Source organism: Xiphophorus couchianus, chromosome 13 (assembly GCF_001444195.1).
Source record: "Xiphophorus couchianus chromosome 13, X_couchianus-1.0, whole genome shotgun sequence".
In the NCBI taxonomy this organism is placed as follows: domain Eukaryota; kingdom Metazoa; phylum Chordata; class Actinopteri; order Cyprinodontiformes; family Poeciliidae; genus Xiphophorus; species Xiphophorus couchianus.
Genome location: NC_040240.1, coordinates 23,430,832 through 23,443,529, shown reverse-complemented (window position 1 = coordinate 23,443,529; position 12,698 = coordinate 23,430,832). Strand labels below are relative to the sequence as shown.

Sequence of the window (12,698 nt, the reverse complement as noted above, 5' to 3'; positions counted from 1 at the left end):
GAGAAATGGATATTTTGATTGTTGGTTTTTAGATACAAATAGACCTGATTTAAATGGTAAATCTAAATATAGACTTAATTTAGACATGAGTCAATGATGCGTCCATGTGTAGCTGTAGTTTAGAGCCATTTTATCTGTGCATAGACCAAGCAAGACTTCCTGCTTTAAAAGTGGTTGAAAATTAGGCTTAAGTCCATGAAAAAGCTGCAAATCATTGAAAAATACCAGAAAATTTGATTCATTTGATTCAGTATAAACCAGTTTTGTACTTTTGTGGCAATAATATCAGTGTGCAAGAAATTATTATTATTTTTTTAAATATTTGAACCTAAAATTTATTGAATGCTTGTAAGTTCATGATGAAATGTTATTTATACTGAACTGGAATTAAAAGTGTAGCTGTACATGCTGCTGTTGGATGTCACTGGAGATGACGTTTAGTTTGTTTTCATAAAAATATAAATGTCAGTTAATTGGCATGAATTGTAATTTCCAAACAGAAATGACTCTCATGCAGCAGCATCTCTTCTGTGACCAAGTTTGTTACAAACAGAAATTATTCAGCATTCAAAAAAATCTCTGAGAAATGGATCCTTTCTAATTGCAAAAAACTTCTCAATTTAGCCATAACATTAAGATAATAATCACACAACACACGTCATTGAATTAATATATTATAATATTCTGTAACTTATCTGGTAGGAGGACTTGGACAGTAACTTAGGAGCCTTGAGTTTGAGACTAATTTCTTTTTTTATGTTATTTAAATTTTAATGTTGGCTAAAACTGATTCTAGATGTTCAAAAATGTCTGACTTTTAGATCACATAACTACTAAATTTAGCCCAGTTAAATTAGTAGTGAATTATTTGCTTAGATGTATTTTCACCTAAAAATGGCCACTGTGTGATTTCTGTAAAAATAAAGCAGAAAAGAAAGTTTTTTTTAAAGGTAAGATCTAAAGTTGCTCTTTATCTCTTTTGTTTCAGCCAGGCGTCCACCTCATCGTAAGTAAACAAATAAAACCACTCACTATCTGTATTTTCTGAAAGTATTTCTATCTTATGTTGCTGGAGATCTTTCTGTATATTTTACATTTATTCACACTTTTTGACTTTATAGCTGTGGTGAACGGTCAGCCTCCAGAAGAAACCAAATTCCTTCCATATGCATGAAAAAACCAAAACAGGTCAACACCAAGAAGTGAGTTGATGAATGTTGAACAAAGCAAACATATAGAAAATAATTAAGTAAAAGTATGTGCAAGAACAAAGAATAAATAAATAAAGAATAAAGAATAAGGAAAAAACACTGAGTCTTATTATTTGGCTCTCTGATTTCCCTCTTCTCCCTTGGTCCTCTGCCTCGGCATTAACTCACCAGCAATGAAATGTCATCTAAAAACACAGAATATATTTTATTAAACTATTTGAATTAGTTTATATGTATTGCCAACTGTTGCTCCATTGATATCTGTTATGTAAGTAGATCTAGACATTGTGAGCTACTGATTTTTTCCTATGTTTCAGTTAATCTGTATTGTTTTCTTGGCGATAGTCAGGGTCACAAGCAGTGGAGTTTTGTCTGATGGAGTTCATGTTCAGTTCATCCAGATTACCAAGTAAACAGACAGAGGGGATTGTGGGATGTTGTGGCCAGAGATTTGAGACAGTTTGGTGATTGTTTCTTTCCAGAAGTTTAGTTTTGGTGGACAGAGCCAGAATGGTTGGAGCTGGTCATCAGCTGTATTTAGTGAACTGTGTGTGTAAACGTCTGAGTCTGTAAGGCTCTTGATGTGCATCCTGGGCTGTGTGATTTGTTTTCTATGGATTATTTTATATTGTATCAATGATATCTTGGAGTTGTTGGACATGCTGAAAATGTTATGGCAGACATTATTCCAAAATTGATTATCTGTGTGGATAGTATGATCTTTTCCAATTTAGTGATCAGAATTTGAGGTGCATTATTGGTAGAAGATTTTAGTTTGTTTAGGTTTGAGAGTGTTTTTGTAGACTTTGTGATTTTGTTGATGCTGTCAAATAGGGACGGTTTTCCTAGGTGAAAGTTATTGATGTCTATTTTTGATTTGATGGTTTGTTTTAATTGATTATATTGAAAAAACTGCTTCCTGTTTAAAAATGTTTAAAAGAAAATCACCCAGAAAGGAAAACAAAAACTCAAAGCAAGTTTCTTACAGCTGAAAAATTAAAACAAAAAGAAAATGAAAAGGAGACAAAAATCATTTAAATTTTGAGCCATTTCTGTGTTTGGATTTATCTTTGGGTCACTTGGAATTTAGTCTTAAACAGACAAGTTTTGATTTTATCTCAGCTTTCTGTAAATTTACCTGTTTAGTTAAATGTGTTTAATTCCAGCATTTCTGTGTAACTAAATCTTTGTTTTATTCTCTTTGCAGATTCATCAATATAGTCTAAACTGACACAAGAAATGTGTTGCTGACATGTTACTGATGTTCAACAGATGTCTAAGAAATCCAGTTTTAAAATTGAGGAACATTAACACTAACTGGTTCAAATGCCTGTGATGGACTGGTGACCAGTTGTGGCTCCGCCTCTCACCTGTTGGTGGTACCAGCACCTTCCCGACCTCACAAGGGATAAGCAGATAAGCTTGTTGGATAATGAAGGCTTTATCCAACTGTGTGTTACATTCTGATGGGTAATGATGCCACTTGACAAAATGCAGTGTTTTAATTGTTAATTGAGTCTTTTATGACTTTGTATTTTTGTGTATTTATAAAGCAAAGCCTTTTGAACTGCCTTGTTGCTGAAATGTAGAAATAAACTGGACTTGAATGGATATTTCAAATACTGTTAAATAAAGTAGTTTTGACATTTTTGTCTAGAAGTGTTGCCATTGTTTTGGGTTCTGTAAATAATAATAAACTTTTTATTCAAACAATAATTCTGACCAGTGGAGTTTATCTGCATTTTGTCTGGTTTCTAAGTTTACTTATGTGAAAGAATCAGTGATTAATATGCCAGCTGCAGACATATAAATAATAGTAAATAATTATTTTACTATTAAAATAATTAATTTCAAATGTTTCTTCAAACATTTTCATGTTTGAAGAAACACAATATCTTCAGTTCCCGAAAGACCCTTTTGCAAGACACAAGATTCTGGAAGACATTGGGCATCTTTTTGAGAGCCACTCGCTTTCCATTTCTGGGATCCGTCACCGACCAGACGACTCCAAACGCTCCGTAGCCAATGGGCCGATCAGGCTCTATGTCCAGCTGCTGCTGAAGGTGATGTGTGTTTTTTTAATATTCAACAGTTAGATATTAATATCTTGGTAGCTAATTGGATCAGAACAGTTTAACATATATAAATTTGTTATGTTACATTAACCACAAAAGTATCTACTATCTCCATTTAAGAGATAGATTTAAATGGAGATAGTAGATACTTTTGTGGTTAGTGTAACATAACAAATTTATATATGTCAAACTGTTCTGATCCAATTAGCTACCAAGATATTAATATCTAACTGTTGAATATTAAAAACTGGACTATGATTTGCATTACAGTGATGATGATGACACGTCCTAATTTAATTTCTAGACGTGTCAATATTTGCATAATTTTCTCTAATAAAGTTGTAACAGAGACTGTATTAGTAAAGATTTAAATGGAAAATATTAATACTGTATTAGTGCAGTCTCCCTGTACTAATAAAAGTACAGATTCAAAAGCAATTAAGCTCCTTTTTAAAAGCAAAACAATGTTACAATAACCATTTCTAAAAGAAAGGAAAGCTGTGCTGTGGATGCTCACACAGAAACAAGGCGTTGGGCCGTAACAGATCCTGTGAGCTGCTGCTTCATCTGCACCTTGGAACCTGGATTACAGCGAACAGGATGGATGAACTTCATGCCCTGACAAGGAGTCAGCAAAAGTTTAGGGAATGTAATCTGAATTAATGAGTTAAAGCTACATTTAATTTTCCTTTGGGATCAATAAAGTATTTTTGAATTTAAACTGAATAAAGACTTTCCAATGGTTTGAGTTTAGTTTGGTTAGTCTGTGACCAGACACTGACTAACCAAAATATTTTGTGACAATTTTCATTGTTGCGTAATATTTTTAGACATGTAACAAGCAAATTTAATTTTAAAACAACCTTAAATTATTATACATTTTTTTCTGTTATTTGAGCTTTTTTCCCCAAATAAATGACACTAGAAATATATAAACAGGAACTTAAGAGAAATAATAAAATATATATAGGAAACAAGGAAGAAGGGAATTTGTGAAATAAATTTTAATCTACATCTTATATTCAGTCTTTCTTATTTTAACAAAAAAAAACATCGTTCAAACTTGTTTTTACATTGAAAACTACATTTAGTGCATTTTGTCTGATATTTTAATTTCCCTCCCAAACTAAACTTTCACTTCCTTAACGCTATTTAACCCAGATTTAAGTGACTCTCAATCCTGCTGATCTTCAGATACACGCCTGACCTGCTTCTTCTTTCTTGTCTAACTTTTCCGTCTCTTCACACGAACGAGGAAATAAGCTGCTTGAAACTGGAGCTAAGCCTGTTCATCGGCCAAATGACGCCTTTAATCTTTGTGATTCTAGTGGGAATTCAAGGTTCTACCGCAGGTGAGTTAAGCATTTTAAATATTTAGAGATCAGTGTTATTTAAGAACTGTGTGTTTGTTTGATAATAGGTCCTGGTACTGGATGCTGAATGTTAAACATTTTACTCACTTATTTAAAATATAATTGTCTAAAATTTAACAAAGTGGACCGGCTGTTAAGTTTTTTTCTTACTTTTTTTAAACCCTATGTTATTATTTTTTTACATTGTCTAGAGATGATCGACTTGGGCTATAACCAAAATGGCTGCATGTTAAGTCATAACAATGTTGGGTTAGGCGACATGTAAAATGGCCGTTAGTGAGTTTATAACTCTTATTCCACAGTCTAATAAATAGTTTGGATAAAGTTTAAGACTTATTGAGGATTTTCAATTCACATTGTAAGGCCCAATTTTTTTCAGATTTTAATGCTTCTTCAGTTAGAGTTTAGCCTTGCTTCTACTAATATCAATCAATCAATCAATCAATCAATCAATCAATCAATCAATTTTTATTTGTATAGCACCTTTCAGCAGTAAGGGATTTCAAAATGCTTTACATCATAAAAACACAAAAATACAGTCATAGAGCACAAAGTCAACATTACATTTTGTTATCATTACAAATCAGATTATTGATTAATGTTTCATTATTCCTTTCAAAAGCAACTCTAACCATCTGGGTTTTTAGTCTAGATTTAAAGGAACTCTAGGATCTCTAGATCTGGCTGAGACATTAGTCCTTTAGCCCTGTAAATGTTCTTCAGGTGATAGAAGGCCGACTTTCTAACTGTCTTCATGTGACTCTGGAGGTTCAGGTCAGAGTTCATCACTACTCCCAGGTTTCAGGCCTGATTTCTGGTTTTAGTTGTAATAACTGAAGCTGTGCATTGACTCTAGATTGTTCCTCTTTAGGTCCAAAGATAATAACTTTAGTTTTGTTTCTATTCAACTGAAGAAAGTTTTGGCACATCCACACCTACCAGCCAAAATGAAACAAAGCACTGAATTTAATAAACAGTTTTTATTTTGCTAATTATAATCACTTACTTTACATGCAATAATTATCAGTGCAGCGATCTTCCTCCTGACATTTTCCTCTCTTGTGTTTCTGTTCTGCTTTTTGTGCAGAACCACATGATCTGACTGTTCAGTTTTCAGAAATAGACTTGTTGTCACTGGCTCATGTTGGCAAACTCTATAAAGCACATTAAACATTTTCTGTGTTTATTCTTTAACCAACTGTATAAAAAACTAGATGTGTTTTATATATTTTTTTTATCTATCAGCACAGAACCTGATGAAGTGGGTTTATGTTAGATATGAGTAATAACAGAGTAAAGTTAAAATATTCAGAAATGTCTTTTTCTTACAGTGACCCACTCTCTGAAGTATTTCTACACGGCATCTTCAGGAATAGAAAACTTCCCATCATACGTCTCTGTTGGGTTGGTGGATGATGTTCAGATAAGTTACTGTGACAGCAGAACAAATGAAAATATTCCTAAACAGGATTGGATGGATGAACTGAGTTCAGAACATCCAAATTACTGGAAGGAGGAAACTCTTACATGTCGGGTTAAACAGCGAACCTTCAAATACAACCTAGAAATTGCCAAACAACGTTTCAACAAGACTGGAGGTTTGTCCATGATTCACTTTGTACATATCACATATTTTTTAGGTTTCTCACATTGTTTGTGTACATTATCATGTCAGTGATTATTTTACACACGATTTTTAGTTATTGTGCATTTGAATGTATTTACATCTGGATTTGATCCAGTAAATTTTAATCAAATTAGTATTTTGCTGTGTTCCTCTATATTTTAAAAAATTATCATAAAAATAGTCTTAAATTCCATAACATTAAACTATTGGAACATAAAGCAGTAAATGTTTCATTATTTGTTGCTGTTGTCCCATAAAAAGTTATGAGCACATGATAAATTAAACCATTTTTGAGGGGGTCATGAATGGATAAAGCAGTATTAAACTGAAATACATTAGGAACAAATTAATTGAATGCATTTTAAATTCACTGATGTCTCTTTGTCTCAGGAGTTCACGTCTTTCAGCAGATGTATGGCTGTGAGTGGGATGATGAGACCGGAGAGGTCAAAGGTTATGATCAGTTTGGTTATGATGGAGAAGATTTAATCATGCTGGACCCACAAACACAAGTATGGATCGCTCCAAAACCAGAAGCTGTCATCACCAAACACAAGTGGGATAATAATAGATATGATTTAGAAGATGAGAAGTTCTATTTAACTCAGACATGTGTTGAGTGGCTGAAGAAATATGTGAATTATGGGAGGAGCTCACTGATGAAAACAGGTATTAAAAATGTAAAGTATTTCTGTGTTTTACCTTGTTATTTACCTTGTTTTGTATAAACATCTCCATCACAGTTTCCATGCAGTTATTGGCCTTTGCAACAAGTTTTTCCTGCTTTGTCATATCAGTCATCATTTGTTTCCTTCCACATCAGAAATCAACTTACCAACCTTTCACACTATATTGAAATGTACACTGTTTAAATAAAAATGAGTTACAAAGGAATTTTGTTTATCTTTATAAAGAAACTAAAAATATTTTCTTTATACATTTTGCAGTTCGTCCCTCAGTTTCTTTTCTCCAGAGGTTTCCATCCTCTCCAGTCAGTTGCTTCGCTACAGGTTTCTATCCCAACAGAGCAGAAATGTTCTGGAGGAAAGATGGAGAGGAGATTCATGATGATGTGGAGAAAGGAGAGATTCTCCCCAACAATGATGGGACCTTCCAGATGAGCATTTATCTTGATCTTTCATCTGTTCCACCTGAAGACTGGACGAGGTATGAATGTGTGTTTCAGCTCTCTGGTGTCAGAGAAGGCCTTGTCACCAGACTGGAGAAAAACAAAATCAACACCAATGAAGGTGAGAATAAAATGAGAAATTAAAAATTTAGATCATACACTTTGATGTAGAAATGCTTTAGTTCTTGAATTTATTAGTGTACATTTTATGTAGTAAAAAACTTTGAATTGTTTTTCCATTGCAGAATCACAATTAACCAATTTGCAATGGAAACTTCACATTACAATGAATATTCAGTCATATTTAATAAATGAGAATTTTATTGAAAGTTTCATTTATTTCAGTTACTCGGTTTACAAGGTGAAACAAAATCAAAAACTTTGGGTCGCTTAGAGACAAATTGTGGACAAACCGTAACTGGTATCGACGAGCCGTCTTCACTGTCGAAGAGATCACAGACGTATCTACAAAATGAAATTTGAATGGCATTTCTAGGTGAATTCGTGACGACACAGAAAATCCTCAAAAATAGGGTAATTGTTGGGGCCTGCCATGCAAAGCAATGGCAGGAACCTATTACTCTACACCCAACAAGGTGTCTCTTTAATATTTATTTTTCTTCCGTGACCGTTGATGCGGCTCGTACCGCTGCGTGCACACCCATAAATGTGGTATCAAAATGTGCGGAAAATTCACACCATAGGAGCTATTACTTTTGTTGGGATTCGGGGTTACCATGGCGAAATAATTCGCAAAAAACAATGCAAAAAACCCCATTATAAGTCAATGGAGCTAGGACAGAAAAATCCTAAAATTACCCTATTTTTGAGGATTTTCTGTGTCGTCATGAATTCACCTAGAAATGCCATTCAAATTTCATTTTGTAGATACGTCCGTGATCTCTTCGACAGTGAAGACGGCTCGTCGATACCAATTACGGTTTGTCCACAATTTGTCTCTAAGCGACCAAATGTTTTTGATTTTTCCAAAAATCAGAGTGTAACTCAGACCAATTGGAGCTCCGCTAGAGTGAGAAATGAAGAGAATTTCTGACCCCAAAATAATTTTGAAATCGCTGTCACGCCCACAAATATCGCCCAATTGGTATCAAACTCGGTCATGACATTGATAAGCATGCCTGCTCCGGTAAAATGTTTTCGAAATTTATCTAGGCCTTACGGTTTTCTGTCACGGTGCTTCAGAGCAAAGTCATGCGACAGGATTTTCTGAGGCTCTCTCAGCCTCTCTCCCATGTATTTCTCAAACATTTCAGATCTGGGCAAACCATTTCTTTCTCTCATCGCTGTTAATACTGTGAGTGAGGTAGAGATATGAATCTCGGGACTATCGCAGAAGACACATTGCCCTCGCATACGCTTCAAACGGTTTTCGAATATGTATTACGTTCCCGAACGGGAAGGATTTGTTTCGAATGCTTTTTTTGGGTGAAACTGGCTGGTTCAAACAGAAAATTGTCTCCCCCAGCATGTCTGACTCAGCTCAGCTCACAGTTGGCAGAGACAATTATTTACCATAGCAATGGAACTCAAGAGGCTATTGGCTGCTGGTTAGGACTACAAATACGCATCACTGTAGTTCTAACTATAGTGGAAGAATCAGTTGAAACAGATCAGGAATGAACTGGCCTTTAGAACTAATTGCTGCTATGGGCTGTAAATAAATGATTTATATAAACACAAATAAAACCTAATTAAAACCACAAGTAGTTCCTGCTCACATCAACACATTCAACTCAATACAGTTTTGATGTCACAGACATTAAAGTGAACCTTCTCCGAAAATAATGTTCACAGGACAGATTGAAGAAAAAGTTGCATAAAATTCTAATATTTTGTTAAAAATGTATTGCAAATTTTGAATAGCTCAACGATTCCCTAAATGCCAGAAAATGTAACTATGTCCAAGACAGACTGTCAGGCCTAATTCACTAAATACATTCCAAATTTAATTAACAACAGGAACAAATTGAAGGATGTCAGGAAGTTTGTGTACAAACTGGGCTACAGAGCAGCACTAAAGCCAGTCTGCTCTACAAATCTGCTGAGGCATTTTGAAGTTAAAAAATGATGTCCAATGGATTTTAAAGGACTTTAAAGTAAAAGTCCTTTTAAATTTTTAGATTTTAAAGTAAAGCTTCCATTATTTACAGGAATAACAAAATGCTATATGTGATATTTAAATAATGGTCCCTGTATTACTCTGTACAAAGTTATTAAAATGTGGCAGGTGTGTAAAGAATGACCAAAACTAAAACATGTACAAAACTGCAGCAATGCAATATAATAATAATAATGGTAATGATAATTTATTTCAGACAGACATATCACCAACAAACATAATAGAGAAGACTTTCATGTTTCTAAGTGTAAATACACTACCTATCAAATTTACATATTTACATACTCAATACATGTAAATACACCACTTATTCGGTGACTGTATGATGGGGTCAACGATCATACAGTGATCGGTGACCCCATGAAAGGGATCACCCTTCATCACACTCCATGAAAGGGAGTATGATGAAGTTTAACTTATATAATCATACCGCCTTTCCATTCATTAATTTATAGCATAAGTAGTCTTTCTATTTCGAGTATCCTTTCCAAAACAATAAAACAATAATAACTATAATACGTTTTCCTGAACCAAATGAAAGTAATACATACACCCATATATATACAGTATACATACGCATCTACCTGCATATATACATAAATAATATTTGCCTATTTACACACCCACATATATTTACACACACATACACACGCCTGCACCCCATTGCATCCACAGTGCTGTAATTCTCAGCCAAATTCATCACCCCTGTTCATCCTTATACTTTTGAATAGTAACCACTTTAAATCTTTTCTTAAAATATCTCATGCTTGGACTTTGCTTCAACTCTTTAGTAAGTTTATTCCAAATTTTCACTCCAGTGACAGAAATGCAGATTCTCTTCATTGTTGTTCGAACATATAAAGTTCTGAAGTTGAGGTTTTCTCTATAGTCATATCCCCCCACTCTACCAGTAAATCATTTTTGAATATTTCCTGGTAATAATTTGTTTCTTACTTTATACATAAACTGTGCAGTTTGAAACTCTACCAAATCTGGGAATTTCAGAAAATAAGAATCTATAAATAGATTGTTGGTATGACAATAAAAATCAACCTTGTGAACTATTGGAATGGCTCTTTTCTGTAATGTGCAAAATGGTTGAAGTGAAGTTTTGTAAGTGTTACCCCAAACTTCCACACAGTAACTTAAATATGGCAAAATAAGTGAACAATAAAGAATATGAAGGGCAGAGGAGTTTAGAAATTTTCTAGCATTAGAGAGAACTGCAATACTTCTAGCTATTTTAGATTGAACATATTTATTATGAGGTTTCCAACAGATCTTATTATTAATCAATACTCCCAAAAACCGAATTTCAGTCACTGTCTCCACAGTCACATTATCAATTATTATTTGTAAATCACTATGCCTTTTACAATTCCCAAATAACATAAACTTAGTTTTATCTAAATTTAGTGATAATTTATTAATATCAAACCACTTTTTCAATTTATATAACTCTAAATTCATTTCTATCAAAAGCTGCCGTAAATTTTCACCTGTACAAAAAATGTTTGTATCATCTGCAAATAAAACAAAATTAAGTATTTTGGAAACCTTACATATATCATTAATGTATAAGATAAACAACTTTGGTCCCAATACTGATCCTTGGGGAACACCACAAACAATGTCCAGGCATGAGGACTGGAAATCACCCAATTGCACAAATTGTTGCCTGTTGCTGAGATAACTTTTCATCCAATGCAAAACTAATCCTCTTAGATGCTTTATTATTAATAAATAATTTATTATTAATACATAACTTATTAATAATAAATTATTATTTATGATGAATAAATAATAATTTATGAATAATGATAACCAGCATCTCAGAAATGAACAAACCTTCTGATAGTTTATGGAAGACAGTGAAAGATGTTTTAGCAGGATATTTGTTGAATAAATGTAAAATAGGGGGAAAAAACTCCCAGGCCACAATAACTCAATTGTTTTAAACACTGAGTTTTCTCCTCACTATATAAAGTTTTATTTAACTTTATCTAGAGAGGAGAAACTACAGTAAAGCTGCTAAATGTTCTCTCAGATAATCAGATAATATAAAACTGCTGAGTTTTAGATTATAATATTCAGGGCTTGTCAAGTGTATTTAATCACTTAATTTATTTTATAATTTGCAAAAATATTTGATTCTGTTTGTTGTAGATTGTCAAGAAAATCCGAGCTCATCCCACTTCCCCATGCTGGAGATTTTAGTTTAACAGTAATAATAAATAAAGTTATCTTTAAAATTAATCACTCAAGTGACATCAGGGCCCAACAGTAGACTTAAGTGTCAATAAAGTTAGTTTAACAGTAATAATAAATAAAGTTATCTTTAAAATGAATCACTCAAGTGACATCAAGGCCCAGCAGTAGACTTAAGTGTCAATAAAGTTAGTTTAACAGTAATAATAAATAAAGTTATCTTTAAAATGAATCACTCAAGTGACATCAAGGCCCAACATTAGACTTAAGTGTCAATAAAATAAATCTGGTTGTGTGTGTTGTTTTTGTCTCATGCAAACTTTGCTTTAATTCTACTTTTTTCTATCTAATCATAAGAAATCATAGTCAGTCAGAGAGAGTCATTAAACAGGAAAAGCAGGTTTCCTGGAAAAAGAGGAAGTTTCCAGCCTGCAGATTTATAAAAATAGCTGAGACTATTTTAAAGCATGAAAGTTTTAAAGAATGAAATCTAAACATTATTAGTAATTGGATAAGATTCAAAGTAAAATACTTATATGAATATTGGTTTACTTGTAATAATACACTTATATTTGTGGGAACTACAAGAAAAACAAGTAACTGTAACTTTAGTAGTAAATAATTAGAATCATGTATTATTCTTGGTTTCTTTTCAGAAAAACATCTGTAATAACTCACATTAAGATTATAATAAGAATAATTAATAAGTTATGGTTATAAAATCATAAATGAATGATAGATCAGAGAAGCTGAAGAAAATAAATGTGATATAAGTTATGGTTATAAAATTATAAATGAATGCTAAATCAGAGAAGCTAAAGAAAATAAATGTGATATAAATGTGATTTTGACATTAAACTTGAAATGGTGTAAAAAGGTGTAACTGCAATTAAACATCACTGATATGTTGGAGGTAGAGAGTAGGTGAAAGGTTG

The 12,698-nt window shown here is 33.0% G+C and overlaps 1 protein-coding gene across 5 annotated transcripts in view; it reads left to right on the top strand.

Moving 5' to 3' along the window:
- The window catches only part of LOC114156476 (putative HLA class I histocompatibility antigen, alpha chain H), a 71,690-nt gene that overhangs the window by 20,610 nt on the left and 38,382 nt on the right, over window positions 1-12,698 (top strand). For all 5 annotated transcript variants that reach the window (XM_028036933.1, XM_028036932.1, XM_028036934.1 and 2 more), the window contains exons 3-4: window positions 6,677-6,955; window positions 7,234-7,536. In XM_028036933.1, coding sequence (XP_027892734.1) covers window positions 6,677-6,955; window positions 7,234-7,536 — 582 coding nt within the window. The remainder of the gene's footprint in view (window positions 1-6,676; window positions 6,956-7,233; window positions 7,537-12,698) is intronic.